Genomic DNA, 15,200 nt, shown 5'->3' with positions numbered 1-15,200 from the left:
TACCAGTGCAAAAATTCAATACGATCATCTTAATAATAAAAAACAAAAATACAACAGAGCGAGAGGTAAATATGATGTGTTGGTCGTTCCATATTTAGAAATTAAACTTTCGATTTATTTTTATTTTCGTGACAGCAAGCATGCCGTGTTGGCTGGTAGCAGCACTGCAGCAGCATTGTATATGTGAGCAAGATCATGCTAAAGAAAGTCCGTGCGCCCCCGACCCCAAACCCCCACTTCCCCCTCAAAAGGAAAATGTTTAACCGTGTCCTAAATCGAAATGCAAGCACGAGCCATGACTTTGAGCCCATAGAACTAGGACAGACGACGCGGAAGTTCTCCCTCGCTTTTGCAGCAGCGGGAGGGAGACGAGGCTGTCTGTGTAAGCAGAATGATATCGCCTGTCACTCATTTCTGAAACTACGATGAGTGGTCAATGTGCAAGAGAGGGAGGGACCAAGCAATGTCACTTCCCGTTCAGTTATACTGCGAAGCGGTCTTTGGTGATTCGTTCGGCAACGTCACTTCCCGTTCACTAACCGAACGATTCATTTGGGCGGGGAGGGAGATGATGGGGGCGAACGATTCGTTGAACGATTCGTTTGAACGAATCTTTTTACTGAACGAACCGGAATGGATTCGTTTACTCAAGTGAACGACAGATCCCGTCACTAATTGCCATGTATGTTTTTTTTTTTTAAATGAATTGTCAAATTATTTATTAAAACAAATTTTAGCTTAATTATTTTGCAAATTTTATAGTAATTCCAATATAATTTTAGCATTTATTTTTACCACAAGATTAATTATAAAAGTCTAATGTGTCTACAAAAACTTTTTTCAATTTCCCTCCGCAGAAAAGGAGGAATGGAAATACCCAGGACCACCTACTACCATAGTATTATTCCCAATTGTAAAGATTCCAGGTAATAAGAAAAATGATGAGCTTTGCTTTACTGTTAACGTTCACAATTGACACTTTATAGCGCCCATTGGCTGCCTGGACTTTAAAGTGCTTGTGACACGAAAAAGCATGTTTATTTCATAATACACGCGGTATTTTATGCTCCTGAATGATATGGACCGCTTGGATGTGTGTGGAAGCGATCGCTATATTTATTTAGTTTTTTGAATCCCGCGCCAGGAAAATGAGTGACTTCCGGCTTCGGTCTCGCATTGAGGAGGAGGGCGCTGTGACGTGTACGGTAGAAGACGTCCTCTTCACGCTACAGTGTACTGTTGTGTATGAGGACGAAGGATTCAGCTGATTTTGCGGATTAATACTTTTATTTTTTGCATCACGCCAGCCAAACGGCTGCAGAAAAATCATTCTGTATGCGGGAGAGGCGTATGCGCCTTTTTGGAGTTTCAAAAGGTTCCCATTCACCGTGGATATTTACTGTGGGACCATTGGACTTATAAGGAAGTGAGTAAACATCTTGTTTTGTATTATGTCAAATACGAATACAGTGATTACAAAGTAAACACTATAAAATTCCTTTAAATAAAGGACTACTTACGTTTGATCATTGATAGGCATGTAAAAAGCTATCCTCACGCTTATTAGCGGTTAGCTGTTAGCACGTTAGCTACACAACAATTCCAGCCACCCTCCTCCAGGGAACGAACTGTAAATTGCTCTCCGCCGGGCGGTTTGCCGATCCGCAAAGAAACTCGACAACCGGGTCGTCATGTCAAATAATCCAGGCTAGTTATGTGTGATTTTCCACTTCGAAGACTTTGAAACATCCCTCGGTTCGGGTTAGCATGTCGGCTAGCTGTCACTCCTTCTGGTCTGTTTACATTCTCCGAAGCCGGGGAAGGGAAATGACATATGTCCGATTTAGGTGTCATAAAATATCTTTCGGCAGGTGTGACAGTAAAGGTAAAGTCAACTGTTTTGACCATTATGGAGTAATTTTGCCATGTCGTCTTGAATAAATGGATTTTTATTATTTTATATTCCATTTAGCACAAGTTATTTGTCATGACCATGCCATTTATTTAGCAATTGGGGAAAGTACTTGGGTAAAAAGAATATCCTGTAAAAATATTGAAGTAAAGAGACAGAAACAATGACATTTTGCCGCTCTCTTTGTCGCGTTTTCCTCATTGTGAATAGTTCCCCCTCGACGGGCTGACTGGTCCTTCTCAAGCCATTTATATAGCTATTGGGGAAAAATACTTGGATAAAAAGAATATCCTGTAAAAATATTGAAGTAAAGAGACAGAAACAATGACATTTTGCCGCTCTCTTCGTCGCGTTTTCCTCATTGTGAATAGTTCCCCCTCGACGGGCTGACTGGTCCTTCTCAAGCCATTTATATAGCTATTGGGGAAAATACTTGGATAAAAAGAATATCCTGTAAAAATATTGGGAGTAGAGAGACTGAAACAATGACATTTTGCAGCTCTCTTCGTCTCGTTTTCCTCGTTCTGAACAATTCCCCCTCAATGGGCTGAATAGTAAAACCGATGAGCCTAGTCTACCGCTGACGTCATCCACCTGTTGGGGACGCTAAAGCCCTATAATTGTAGGCGTGGCTAACCGGCAGATTAAAAGACTAATTTCTCGTCATCTGCGCTTTGCTAAATTGTTGTATATGGTCGAATCGTCTCAAAATATGATTCTAATTCACATAATAATGCCATTTAAGACTTTTTTTCTGGTGTCGTATGCTCTTTAAACCAGAAGCTGCCTACTACAACTTTAAGAAATAAATGACTTGTTTTTTCGTTTCTGCAGGAAATCACATGGAGGTGCTCTTGCGCTCACATGACAGTCCGGTTGAACCATGGCTGTAGAGATCAATGAAGGTATAGTATGAGCATTCCTCACTCTTATGGGTATCTCCTGCGTTATTTTGAGATATTTGAACTAATTGTTTACTTTTGTGCCTGCAAAGATGCAGCGTAAAGTTAGCTAAAACGCTTTTCGGGGGGCGTGTGGTCACTTGGTTGAAGTGAGAACGCGGATTTTAAACCAGCATATTGTTTTTTTCATTCTTCAACCTGCATGCTACTTCTAAAATTCGTAACGTTTTCATGCAATTATTTCAAAAGTGTATGAGCGGTTGGTGCGCTACACTCTCAAATTACTCTAACAACATGTTTGTGGCTATTTTATTTAAAGCTACTTTCATTGAAGTAAGTAATGGAAATGTTAAGCGTATGCTAGGATAGAAGTGTACATGTATTTCAGTTGAAGTGATGTGAGTAGACCGTTAAGGTTTGATGATAAACTAATCAGATACAACTGTCACACGATGAGGTGCAATTAGTGAGATGATTATTTTTTTTTTTTGATGATATGGCAGATTGTGGAAGCATTGTGTTCCCAGTGGTTAGCACATTCACTTTAAAAGTTCTAATCCGGGATCTGGTTTTGCTAGGCAAGGCAAGGCAAATTTATTTGTATAGCACAATTCAACACAAGGCAAATTCAAAGTGCTTTACATCACATAAAGATCCATAGAATAAATAAATAAATATTATTATTATTATTATTTTTAAAAATCGTAAAACCCACAATAAATAAAAAATAAAGTAAAAAATATAGACAATTGAAACAAGAGTTAAATAAGAAATAAGATTATACATAAAAATCAGATTAAATATTCAAAAGAATGAAAAAAATAGTTGGAATCGGAAATGGGGGGGGGGGGGGATAAAAGCAAATAACTTGAAATTTGAAATATATAGACAGTTATGAATATGCAGTGGAAAACAATTAGCTTTTTTAGCCCTGATATAAAATAGTAACAGTTTGAGCTAGGGCTGCAGCAATCGATTATTTCAGTAGTCGATTAATTGATCAACTAGTTAGTTCAAATAATCGAGTAATCGGATTAGGAACATTTAATGCGTTGCAGAATCAATTTTAGGAGATGTAAAACCAATGCTAATATTGCACTTTCAAAAGAGCATTAAATGCAAATACAAAATAAAATTCCAGAGTGTTTCTTCAAACTATGCAGAATTGCACTATCATTAAAAGAAAAAAAAAAAAAAAACCTGATCATCAATAAATGAGGATCTAAGTAAAACAAAAAAAATTTGCTAACTTAACATAGTAAAAATCCCCTAGTTTAAATGCTATAAAATGCTAACATTTTTTGACAATGCTCTTTATAATCCCCTCAAAACAGCTAAATACCTATAAACTAAATTACGAATGCATAAAAAACATATTAGCTCAAACAAAAACTTACCTTATGTTAGTCTTAACAGGGAGCAGCTGAATTCAGTCATGTTAAATAAGTTATTTCATATTCACTGTTCCCACTAAATGGCAGTGTATTCACCCAAATCAATAAAACTAAATGCAAACACTTTCAAAACAATCTATTACAACGTCACTCTAATTAAACGAATACTCGAAGCAGCAAAATTTGATTCGAAGCTTTTTTTCTAACCGAAATACTCGAGTTCATCAAGTAATCGTTGCAGCACTAGTTTCAGCACACTTCAGACCTTCAGGTAACTTGTTCCAGAGGTGAGGAACATAATAGCTAAATGCTGCCTCACCCTGCTTGGTTCTTGTTCTTGGAACATACAGCAGACCGGTTCCGGATGACCTTAGGGTTCTAAATCTTTCATAGGGGTCAAACAAATCAAGCATGTATTTTGGTCCAGGGCCATTAAGTGTTTCGTAGACAAGCAGTAATATTTTATCGTCTATCTCTTGACCAGTGTAATATGGTCCAGTTTCCTTGTATTTGTAAGGACCCTAGCAGCAGCTTTCTGTACTCGCTGTAGCTTCTTGACTTATTTTTTATTAAGACCTGTAAATATACCGTTGCAATAGTCCAATCTACTGAAAATGAATGCATGCATACATTTTCTTCTCCAGAAGACCCTTAATTCTGGCTATTTTTTTGTAGGTGATAAGAGTTGTATTTTGTGACAAACTTTAGATGGCTGTCAAATGCTAGTTAGGTTCAAAATTATATTCAAATTTACAAAAACCTGAGAGGTCCTCAAAGTGCTTTTACAACTAAGCAAAATATAGTAGTGCTGCAACAATTAATCGATTTCCTTAAGTAATTTGATTAGAAAAAAGTTTGGAATTAAATTTTGCTGCTTCGAGTATTCGTTTAATTAAAGTGGCGTTCTAATTGTTTGTTTTGAAAGTGTTTGCATTTAGTTTTATTGATTTGGGCGGATACACTGCCCACTAGTGGCAACAGTGAATATGACATAACTCATTTCACATGGCTGAATCCAGCTACTCCTCGTTAAGATAGGTTTTTGTCTGAGCTAGTGTTTTTTTTTTTTTTTAATGCATTTGTAATTTAGTTTATTGGTATATTTAGCCGTTTTTGTGGGAATATGTGCTTGAACCATTTAAGAGTATTGTTAAAAAAAAAAAAAAAAAAAGGTTAGCATTTTATAGCATTTAAGCTAGCGGACTTTCGCGAGGTAAGTTAGCCAACTGTTCTTTTGTTGTACTTAGATCCTCATTTATTTATTTTTTCATTACCGTTTGAGGCTGAGCTCAGGTATTTTAATTTTTTATGCTCCTTATCCAATTACTCGAAAATTCGAAATAACTAGTTCATCAATTAATCGATTACTAAAATAATCGATAGCTGCAGCCCTAAAATATAGTACATAATAAATAAAAGGCTGGTACATAGTATACAATAAAATTGAGAAAAAAACAAAACAAAACAATGCACCACGCTAAAAGTCATTACAACAAATAAAACAAAATAAAGCAGATAAAATCCGAACACAATAAAACCCAACTAAAACTCATAAGTATTTTCCTTCCAAAAGACTAAGACGGCTGCCAAAAACAACACTGTTTTTCCTTTCCAGGCTCGGTTCCTGCCTATTATAGAGAGGTATACGAGGCCGTCTGCAGCCAGAACGATGAGAAGGTTCAGGGTGATGTGTTTCAAAGGTTGCTTGAGAGCACCAAACTCTCCAAGGGAGTCCAAGCCCAGGTGAGGTCATGTATAGTGTTTATTTTAAATTACCGGTACAAACATTTGTGGGTTAAATAAATGGTTATTTGTCTATTTGGGCCTTGCACATCGCGGGGTCCGGTCTTCCCGTGACCCTTGAGAGGATAAGCTTACAGACAATGTATAGATGGATGTTTTTTTTTTTTTTTTTTTGGTCCATTTTACAAAGATTAGTTGTACGTTTTATGAATGGTTAGCACGTCCGCCGGTTCTGGCCTTCCTGTGTGGAGCTTGCATGTTTTCCCTCGGTACTCTGGATTCCTTCCACATTCCCAAAACATGCATAAATACTCCAAATTGTTCATAGGTGCGAGTGTGTGCATGAAAGATTGTCCACTTGTGCCCTGCAATGGGCTGGCAACCAATTCAGGTTGTACACTACCTACTGCCTATAGACCCTACCCACGTGACGTCACAACTCCGCTCTCCTGAATGGTACCGCCCACTTGTCCGTCAAAACATAGTGTTAACCTGTTACGGCTACGTACATTTCTCCTATTTACGGCGTGTTTTTCTGCTCCTTAACATTAATAATCAAAATGGTGAAGGCGTGTGTGGCTGTTGGTCGCACTAACAGAGAAGATGGAAGGAGAGACTTGAAGTTTTACCGTATTCCGAGGGATCCAAAGAGGAGAGCGAAATGAACGGCTGCAATTCGACGTGAAAACTGGGCACCAAAAAATCACCAAAGACTATGTAGTAGTCATTTTATATCCGGTAAGATGCATTTAAGATATACTTAGAGGGTTTTGGGCTGACAAATAACCAAAATTAAGATCATTGCGAGGCTAGTCGCCGACAACATACGACGTAGTACGACATAGTTTCAAATTCAAGATGTTTGTGACTTCCCTTTCTTCCACCATCGTTATTTTTTTAATAATATTTAGCTGGTACCAAGTGAAAGAAACTGGCCTCGTCTACAGGGCTGACAAATAACCACAATTAAGATCATTGCTAGGCTAATCGCTGACAACATACACGTATGTATGTAGTGAGAGTGCTATCGCTAAACCATATAAACATTAAAAGCCTTAACTCCATTGACAAACGACATGAAATACATTAGACTGGACAGTGGATGTTAGCAATAACAAAAGATTTTGAATTGAAAATTTCGTAACTCACCTTTCCAAGCACAAGATAGATTCCTGCGAATTTTCGTGGACGAGGACCTGTTTCACCCAACCAGCAACGAAGTATTTATAAGCCTCCAAGCTCTTGAAGTTTTTCAAATTTTCGTGAGAATAGGCTGATTTTGTGTGGACAAGATAATTGTAAATATCAGCGTAGCAGATGTCAGGCAGACAGGGCGAAGACAGTGGGTCGAAAAACATCGATTTGGGGATCAAATATGGATCTGGCGACTGTATAGAACGAAGCTTTTCCACATAACGCCTTTTATGCAACACATCCAGTGAGTTTACGGCATCAGAAAGCACCGGGTCTTCCATGAAATGCATTTTAAATTCCTCGATCAATTGAAAACAATGCTAATACAGAGACAAAATGACGGACAAGTGGGCGGAACCACACAGCGAGCACGTGGTTTTGTGACGTCGGTGGGTAGGGTATATAGTTTTCTGGGATAGGCTCCAGCACCCCTGCAACCCTCATGAGGATAAACGGCTCGGAAGATGAATGAATCAATGGTCTCATCTCGTCAAAGATCGACATACCATAATTTATGAGAATAATTTAGAGATTTAGAAGCTCATTTGAAGAATTTACGACACTGTACGAGAGATAGCCCGTGAAAATTGCCTGTGATGTCAAGATGATGATGAATAACATATATAAATATATATTTTTTAAATAAAACAGACTCTTTGTACCTGGAAACACATCAGATAATTTGTGGAGTTCATGAGAAAACTGAAAAATGTTAATTCCCTTATCTTCGGAAAAAAATATCCTCTTTAGGTTCAGGAGCAAGTGAAGGATGAATTTTAGGGCTGTCAAATGATTAAAATATTTAATCCAGTTAATTACAGCTTAAAAATAATTAATCGGAATTCAAACCATCTATAAAATAAGCCATATTTTTCTGTAACTTATTGTTGGAATGGAAAGATAAGACACAAGACGGATATATACATTCAACATACGCTACATAAGTACTGTATTTGTTTATTATAACAATACATCAACAAAATGGCATTAACTTTATTAACATTCTATTGAAGCGATTCATGGATAGAAAGACTTGTTGTTCTTAAAAGATAAATGTTAGTACAAGTTATAGAAATTTTATATTAAAACACCTCTTAAATGTTTTCGTTTTAATAAAAGTTGTAAAATTTTCAATCAAAAAATAAACTAGTAGCTCGCCATTGTTGCTCTCGGTGCTGAAACCCATAAAAACAGTCGCACCCAAGCGCCAGCAGAGGGTGACAAAACACCAAAAAACACAAGTAACAAGTGGACATTGCACTGTGCTGTCATTTCCATCTGTTTGAGCGGGGCATGTGCGTTAAATGCGTCCAATATTTTAACGTGATTAATAAAAAAAAAAAAATTGATTACCGCCCTTTAACGCGATAATTTTGACAGCCCTAATGAATTTTCAAAAATGTCTTCAATTTGTCTTTTTAAATTATGTGTGTCGTGAATAAGACATTATGTCCTATATGTTTTTACATGTCAGATAAGGGGGAGATAAAAGATCAAATCACTCAAATCCAACAAGTCAAGAAAGGCAGACTGCAACTGAACTGCCATTTATTAATTTTATGTACCTTTATGTAGCCACTAGTTGGAATGTCCAGATCGCATATTTTTTGCATCCAAGTCCGAATCACCTGATTTTGAGAATCTGCCGAGTCTCAATCCGAAACAGGAAAATAAAGAAAGTTTTTTTTTTTTTTAATTTCTTTTTTTAACTTGAACAAAAGTTCCAAACATGTGCTTTTTCCAGGAGTGTTGCCGAGTATAAAACATATACAGTATATTTTTGTTTCTTTTGCCAATGCCGTTGTACCTCTGGATTATTTTGTTACTTTTTAGCCCTTAAAAAAATTAATGCCAATCTTTTTCACCCGATCTGATCACGTGATTGGATCGGGGAAATCCCTACCTACAAGGGTCAATAAGAGTTGAAGTGAAGAAGCTCAGTGACATTTCTGGTATGTGATGATGACTTGAGTCTTTACAATGCTAACAAACTGGCTGACAAACAAATTCTTATTTTTGTAAACTGAGCAATGGACAAGTTTGTTTATTTAAGATCCCCATTAGCAGAAGCATCACACCGCTTCAGCTACTCTTCCTGGGGTCATATCACATCACCCACTTACAGAACAAAGAGTCATATTTGTATACAGAAGGAGTCATATAGAAAAAACAATTATAGTATGTACAACTATGAGCATTCATTTATGATAGAACACTTTGAGTAGCTTCATAAATCCCAAACCATTTTGTGTTTAATTATCAAAAGTAAAGAATTCCATTCCTGCATGGCTCGTAACAGAAATGTACGCTGGCTCTGACTAGTTTTACATTTTCAAGTCAAACACTGACTTTCAGAGTTTCTAGTGAGGTAGCTGAGTACATTTTTACAGAAAGGCAGATTTTGGTAAAACAAAGTGTTGAGTTGTAGTAATACCCCTTAGAAAGTTAATTTATACAACCATCTGTTTTTCACCAACAGCCATGAGAGCTGTTAATGCATTTTTGCTACACTAGTTCCATAAGAGCATTTTAGAGCCACTCGTGCAGCTTTGTTTTACACCAACTGTACTTTTTTTTTTTTTTTTTTTTTCGTTAAAAAAGTGTTTGACCAAAATACTGAACAATCATCTAAATGCGACATAACTAAACTCTTGATAACATGTGATTATATATTTAGGTAAGAATTTTGAACATCTGTTCATAACTGTAAGGCTCTGACCCATTTTACAGACACCATGATTTATCTGTCTGGCCAAGTCTGGCCATTTTTCTTTAGTATTCAAGGTTGTCAATCTAAAGCTTCTTTTAATAGTTAAAGTGTGAAAAAAAAAAAAAAAATTAAAAAGTGTTTTAAGAGCTCAGAACTATGACTTTTTCCCAAAATAACCAAATAAATAAATAGATAACCACTTAAGTACCGTATTTTTCGGACTATAAGTCGCACCGGAGTATAAGTCGCATTTTTAGGGGAAATTTGATAAAATCAAACACATAGTACAGATATGTCATCTTCAAAGGCAATCTAAAATAAAAATACAAATATTCAAAATACAATAGAGAGAAAAACATGCTGAATAAGTGTACAGTGTGATAATGTTACATGATGCATGAACAACGAAATGCGAACGTGGCCGGTATGTTAACATAGCTATTAAGAGTTATTCAGATAACTATAGCATAAAGAACATGCTAACAAGTTTACCAAACCATCAGTGTCACTCCAAAACACCAAAATAACATGTGAAATGATATAATAATGTGTTAATAATTTCACACACAAGTCTCCAGCCAAACTATGAAAAAAAACTGTGACTTATAGAAATACGGTTCGTACATCAATAGCTATGGTATTGTAATGCCAAAAACCGTGATTTTAGGAATGGCATGCATGCAGTAGTTTTACAGAAGCTTTCTGTCCAGTCAGCACTTTCCTGCACAGAAGGAATGCAAACCTTAGTTGCATTTAGATTGAAGGACTGGTGGGACAGTGACGTGTTTGTTACAGGCAGTCTTTGTCACCCTCAGATCACCGAGCATGTTGATGCGGCCGCCAATGGCTTCCTGAGCAAGTTGTCGCTGTACAAAGCACTGGCTTTGATTGCCATCGCTCAGCAAGGAAAGCAGCCGAGTCCCAAAGCCCTGGATAGCTACATACAAGGTGGATAAGCACGTGAGCTATAAATGTTTTGCTTAATGAGTGGTTAGGTCATGCTTCTGGGTGTCAAAGGTCTGTCTGAGCATCCACTGTGAATTCTTTGGTGGCTCTTCTTTCAACCACATGCAGTACGTACAGGGAATGTAAAAAGGGAACATTATGTAACAGCTTTTTATGTTGGGGGGAAAATATCTGACCGTGTCAAACATCTCAAAAGTGGTATGATTTGGAATTCAACTAAACTGTTTTAGTAGTTTTGGTTTAAAATATAGTAGTGTAGTTGGGTCAAGTGTTCATCAAAACAAGACAGCCTTTATTCCTACATACATTACAAGTCAAAAGTTTGGTGCCACTTCTTCATTCAGTAGCAAAAGAAAGTGTTTGAAAATTAGTAGTGTGTATGTTTTCTAAAAGTATTGTACATTGTAATGAAGAGGAAAAAAGTTGAGGGAAAGATAGCAGGTTTTGTAATTCTCTTAAAGCAACCCTTTGTAACTTTTCAATTTTAGTGATGCCGGTGAACAAAAGCAGTAGTATTTTGTAGAGCTGGGAATCTTTGGGCACCTAACGATTCGATTACGATTACGATTCAGAGGCTCCGATTCGATTATAAAACGATTATTGATGCACCCCCCCCTTTTTTTTTTTTTTTTTTTTTTTTAAAGTTTTGTACATTAGTTCCAAAATTGTTCGAAAATACTCTCAGGCTAAACCAAACTACTATTTCAGTATCAAGTTCGCATATAGCAGTAAACAAATATACAAAAATAAAATTAAATAAAAAAACTCCAGTCCCCATTCTGTATCAGCAGCTTTAAACTACATTCAATTAATTTTAATGTTGTGAATCAACCGTTAAAGTTGTTAAAATTGCTCCAGTTATTACATAATTTCCCTTTTGTCTACTTTCGACATGTGAAAGTTTTAAAACTATTTTAAAGATAGATTCAAGTCAACATTTTACCGATTTAGGAGTATTTTAGATAAAAAGTTAATTAGGTTTGCTTGGAAGGTTCGCTACAACAGCCTTGCAGGGAAGTGTACTGTTTTAAGATGGCGGCCGTTTACTAATACACGCATCTAGCTTTTTGTAGATATGCTGCTTACGCTACCTAATTATTAATGCATCTAGTCCTATATAAATGATATCTACCGTAACATTTTGTGGCTGTACTTTGTAGCAGCTTTTCGGCAGCAGTCAGGTATGTTGTTGTGTTTTTTTATCTCGTGGCATGAGTTGAGCTAGAGCCGTGAGTTGAGCATTGGCATTACCTGAGGGGCCGGGTAATGAGAAGCATGATGTTTAGCTACTCTCGCTCCGTTCCGTCCCGAAGACCGCGCGGCGCGCTGAGTGTGTTATACTTCCGCTTTACTTGGCATATTTCAATAATCGGAATTTGGATGTTTGTGAATCGTTCTTGAATCTTCCACGGCCGAATCGCGAATAATCTAAGAATCGGAAATTTTGCACACCTCTAGTATTTTGCCTTAAAGAGCATTCGAAAGGAGAAAAAAGTCTTAAAATAGTATTGTTATGTGAATTAGAATCATATTTTGAGACGATTCGACTATACAACAATTTAGCAAAGTGCAGATGATGAGAAATGAGTCTTTTAATCTGCCGGTTAGCCACGCCTACCGTTGTAGGGCTCTAGCGTCCCCAACAGGTGGATGACGTCAGCGGGAGAATGGGCTCATCGGTTTTACTATTCACCCCATTGAAGGGGAATTATGCAAAAGGAGGAAAACGCGACGATGCGAGCAGCAAAACGTCATTGTTTCAGTCTCTCTACTCCAATATTTTTACAGGATATTCTTTTTATCCAAATATTTTTCCCCAATAGCTAAATAAATGGCTTGAGAAGGACCAGTCAGCCCGTCGAGGGGGAATTATTCACAACGAGGAAAATGCGACGAAGAGAGCTGCAAAATGTCATTGTTTCTGTCTCTTCAATATTTTTACAGGATATTCTTTTTATCCAAGTATTTTCCCCAATTGCTAAATAAATGGCATGGTCATTACAAATAACAGTCTTGTGCTAAATGGAATATGAAATAATAAAAATGCACCTATTCAGGACGACATGGCAAAATTATTCTATAATGGTCAAAACTGTTGACTTCACCTTTACTGTCGCACCTCCCGAACGATATTTTATGACACCTAAATCCGGCTTATGTCATTTTCCTTCCCCGGCTTGGGAGAATGTAAACAAGCCAAGAGGCGTGACAGCTAGCCGACATGCTAACCCGAACCGAGTGATGTTTCAAAGTCTTTGAAGCGGAAAATCACACATAACTAGCCCGGATGTTTTGACATGATGACTGGGTTGTCGATTGTCTTCGCCGGAGAGCAATTTACAGATCGTTCCCCGGAAGAGGGCGGCTGCAGTTGTTGTGCAGCTAACGTGCAGCTAATGTGCACGAGGAGAGCTTTTTACATCCCTATCAATGGTCAAACGTAAGTAGTCCTTAATTTGAAGAAAGTTTGTAGTGTTTACTTTGTAATCGCTGGATTCGCGGCTATTTATAACTCAAAGTTGCAATTTCTGATCGGTCGGAAAATTTGACAGAACACCGGGCACATGAGCACAGTAAGCCGAATATATTGCTCTCTCCCGGCGGGTGGATGTGCGACAAGCCGCCGGTGTTGTGCCGAAAAATAGCCGCCCCGCATGCATGTCAGCCACAAAATGCAAGTCACCTACATATTAAAATGATCCCAGTATTTGACATAATACAAAACACAATGTTTACTCACTTCCTCGTAAGTCCAATGGTCCCACAGTAGTAGGGGCTTGTTTTGACCAATATTCACGGTGAATGGGAACCTTTTGAAACTCCAAAAAGGCGCACATGCCTCTCCCTCATACAGCAAGATTTTTCTGCAGCCGTTTGGCTGGCGTGATGCGAAAAATAAACGTATTAATCCGCAAAATCAACTGAATCCTTAGTCCTCATACACAACAGTACTGCTGTATAGTGAAGAGGACTCCTTCTCTTGTACACGTCACAGCGCCGTCCTCCTCAATGCAAGACCGAAGCCGGAAGTAACTCATTTTCATGGCGCGAGATTAAAAAAACTAAATAAATATTGCGTTCGCTTCCACACACATCCAAGCGGTCCATATCATTCAGGAGCATAAAATACCGCATGTATTATGAAATAAACATGCTTTTTCGTGTCACAGGCACTTTAAGGAAGACTGTGTTTCCCATGAGGACCAGCGCACACCCGCGCACTGTCGTAAAATCATGATGGTCGCCTGCAGATGGATTAAACGACATTTCTGTTTCCAGCGGCTGTGTGAAGGATGAAAAGTAATATAGTAATGAAGCCAGTTGAGGTTAAACAATAGCATATGACGATCAGCAACCATGTGGCTTAAGCCCTTTTCGAACAACCCGAAATACCGGGAAAATTGCGGAATTTAAATGGGTAGCCCTTATGTGTGAAACCATTTTCCCAGGTCGACTGAAATGGAGATTACGCGGACATTTCACGGGTCGCGTCATAGTATAATGTCTGGGACTTTCCCGGGAAGCGATGTGCGTGAAAGCAGGCATTAAATTCCCGAGTCACAGCACGATAGCTGATGACGTAAAATATCATGGCGGGCCAATTGTCACTTCCTCTCTCTTCGCAGTATGACGAAAAGCGGTAAACAAACATCGCAATTATCAACATTGCTAATTTAAACTGAAAACATAATTAAATGAAATTGCTCCGGGATTGTAGAGCAGAGGAAGAGAGTCCATCATCCATCTTTGGAAATGTGTGGTTTATTTTGTTGCCGATGTTAGGGTCCGCTACTGCGGAAACAAGGTTGTACTTCAAAGCACAAAACAACGGAGGGATGCGTTCAAGGGTTTATTAAATACAAACAAAAATACATGCGATCGCTGAAAATGCAGAATAACACAATGGGTCCGTGACAGTAAGTCGACGGGGATCAATAATATTAACCTAAGTGGTAGGCAGAGAGCTGATAAGACAACAAAACAAAGCCAGTAGGATTCTTCCTTCCCCCGGTGGCTTTTGGGCTGGTTCTCCAGCGGTTAGAAGCCGCCGAATGAAATACCAGCACAACGTAGGAGATTTCAAAACAAGGGCGGCAGAGCTGTCGAATGGTGCCCAGCAAGTTAATATAACGACACCCTTCTCTTGGATCGCCTGGGCTTAAAAACACTCTTGATGAGCTTGAATTGGCTGTAGTTACGATTTCGGAAACGCCCCCTGTGGAACAAAACAAGTCTATGAAAGTGTCCAACCCACGTCATTCGTCATGTGTGAAAGGAATGATGCGAGTAAATCCCGCTTCACCTTACACGGGGATTTCCCTGGATATGTGTGTGAATAGGGCTTTATTTGGTGTGGCCCAACCGAACTTGGCAACTTG

General features: G+C 38.2%; 1 protein-coding gene across 2 annotated transcripts in view; it reads left to right on the top strand.

Annotated features, from left to right (window-relative positions):
- Window positions 1-886: 886 nt before the first annotated feature.
- snx8a (sorting nexin 8a) overlaps window positions 887-15,200 on the top strand; it is a 32,837-nt gene continuing 18,523 nt past the window's right edge. The window contains exons 1-4 of one of the 2 annotated variants that reach the window (XM_057860891.1): window positions 887-926; window positions 2,747-2,817; window positions 5,824-5,951; window positions 10,671-10,803. In XM_057860891.1, coding sequence (XP_057716874.1) covers window positions 2,796-2,817; window positions 5,824-5,951; window positions 10,671-10,803 — 283 coding nt within the window. In that variant the 5' untranslated portion in view covers window positions 887-926; window positions 2,747-2,795. Of the gene's footprint in view, window positions 927-1,040; window positions 1,427-2,746; window positions 2,818-5,823; window positions 5,952-10,670; window positions 10,804-15,200 lie in introns of those variants that run through there. The other variant, XM_057860892.1, reaches the window with a different exon arrangement.

Source organism: Corythoichthys intestinalis, chromosome 16, assembly GCF_030265065.1.
Source record: "Corythoichthys intestinalis isolate RoL2023-P3 chromosome 16, ASM3026506v1, whole genome shotgun sequence".
NCBI lineage: Eukaryota > Metazoa > Chordata > Actinopteri > Syngnathiformes > Syngnathidae > Corythoichthys > Corythoichthys intestinalis.
Note: the sequence above shows the minus strand (reverse complement) of the source record. Positions and strands in the feature narration are given on the sequence as shown.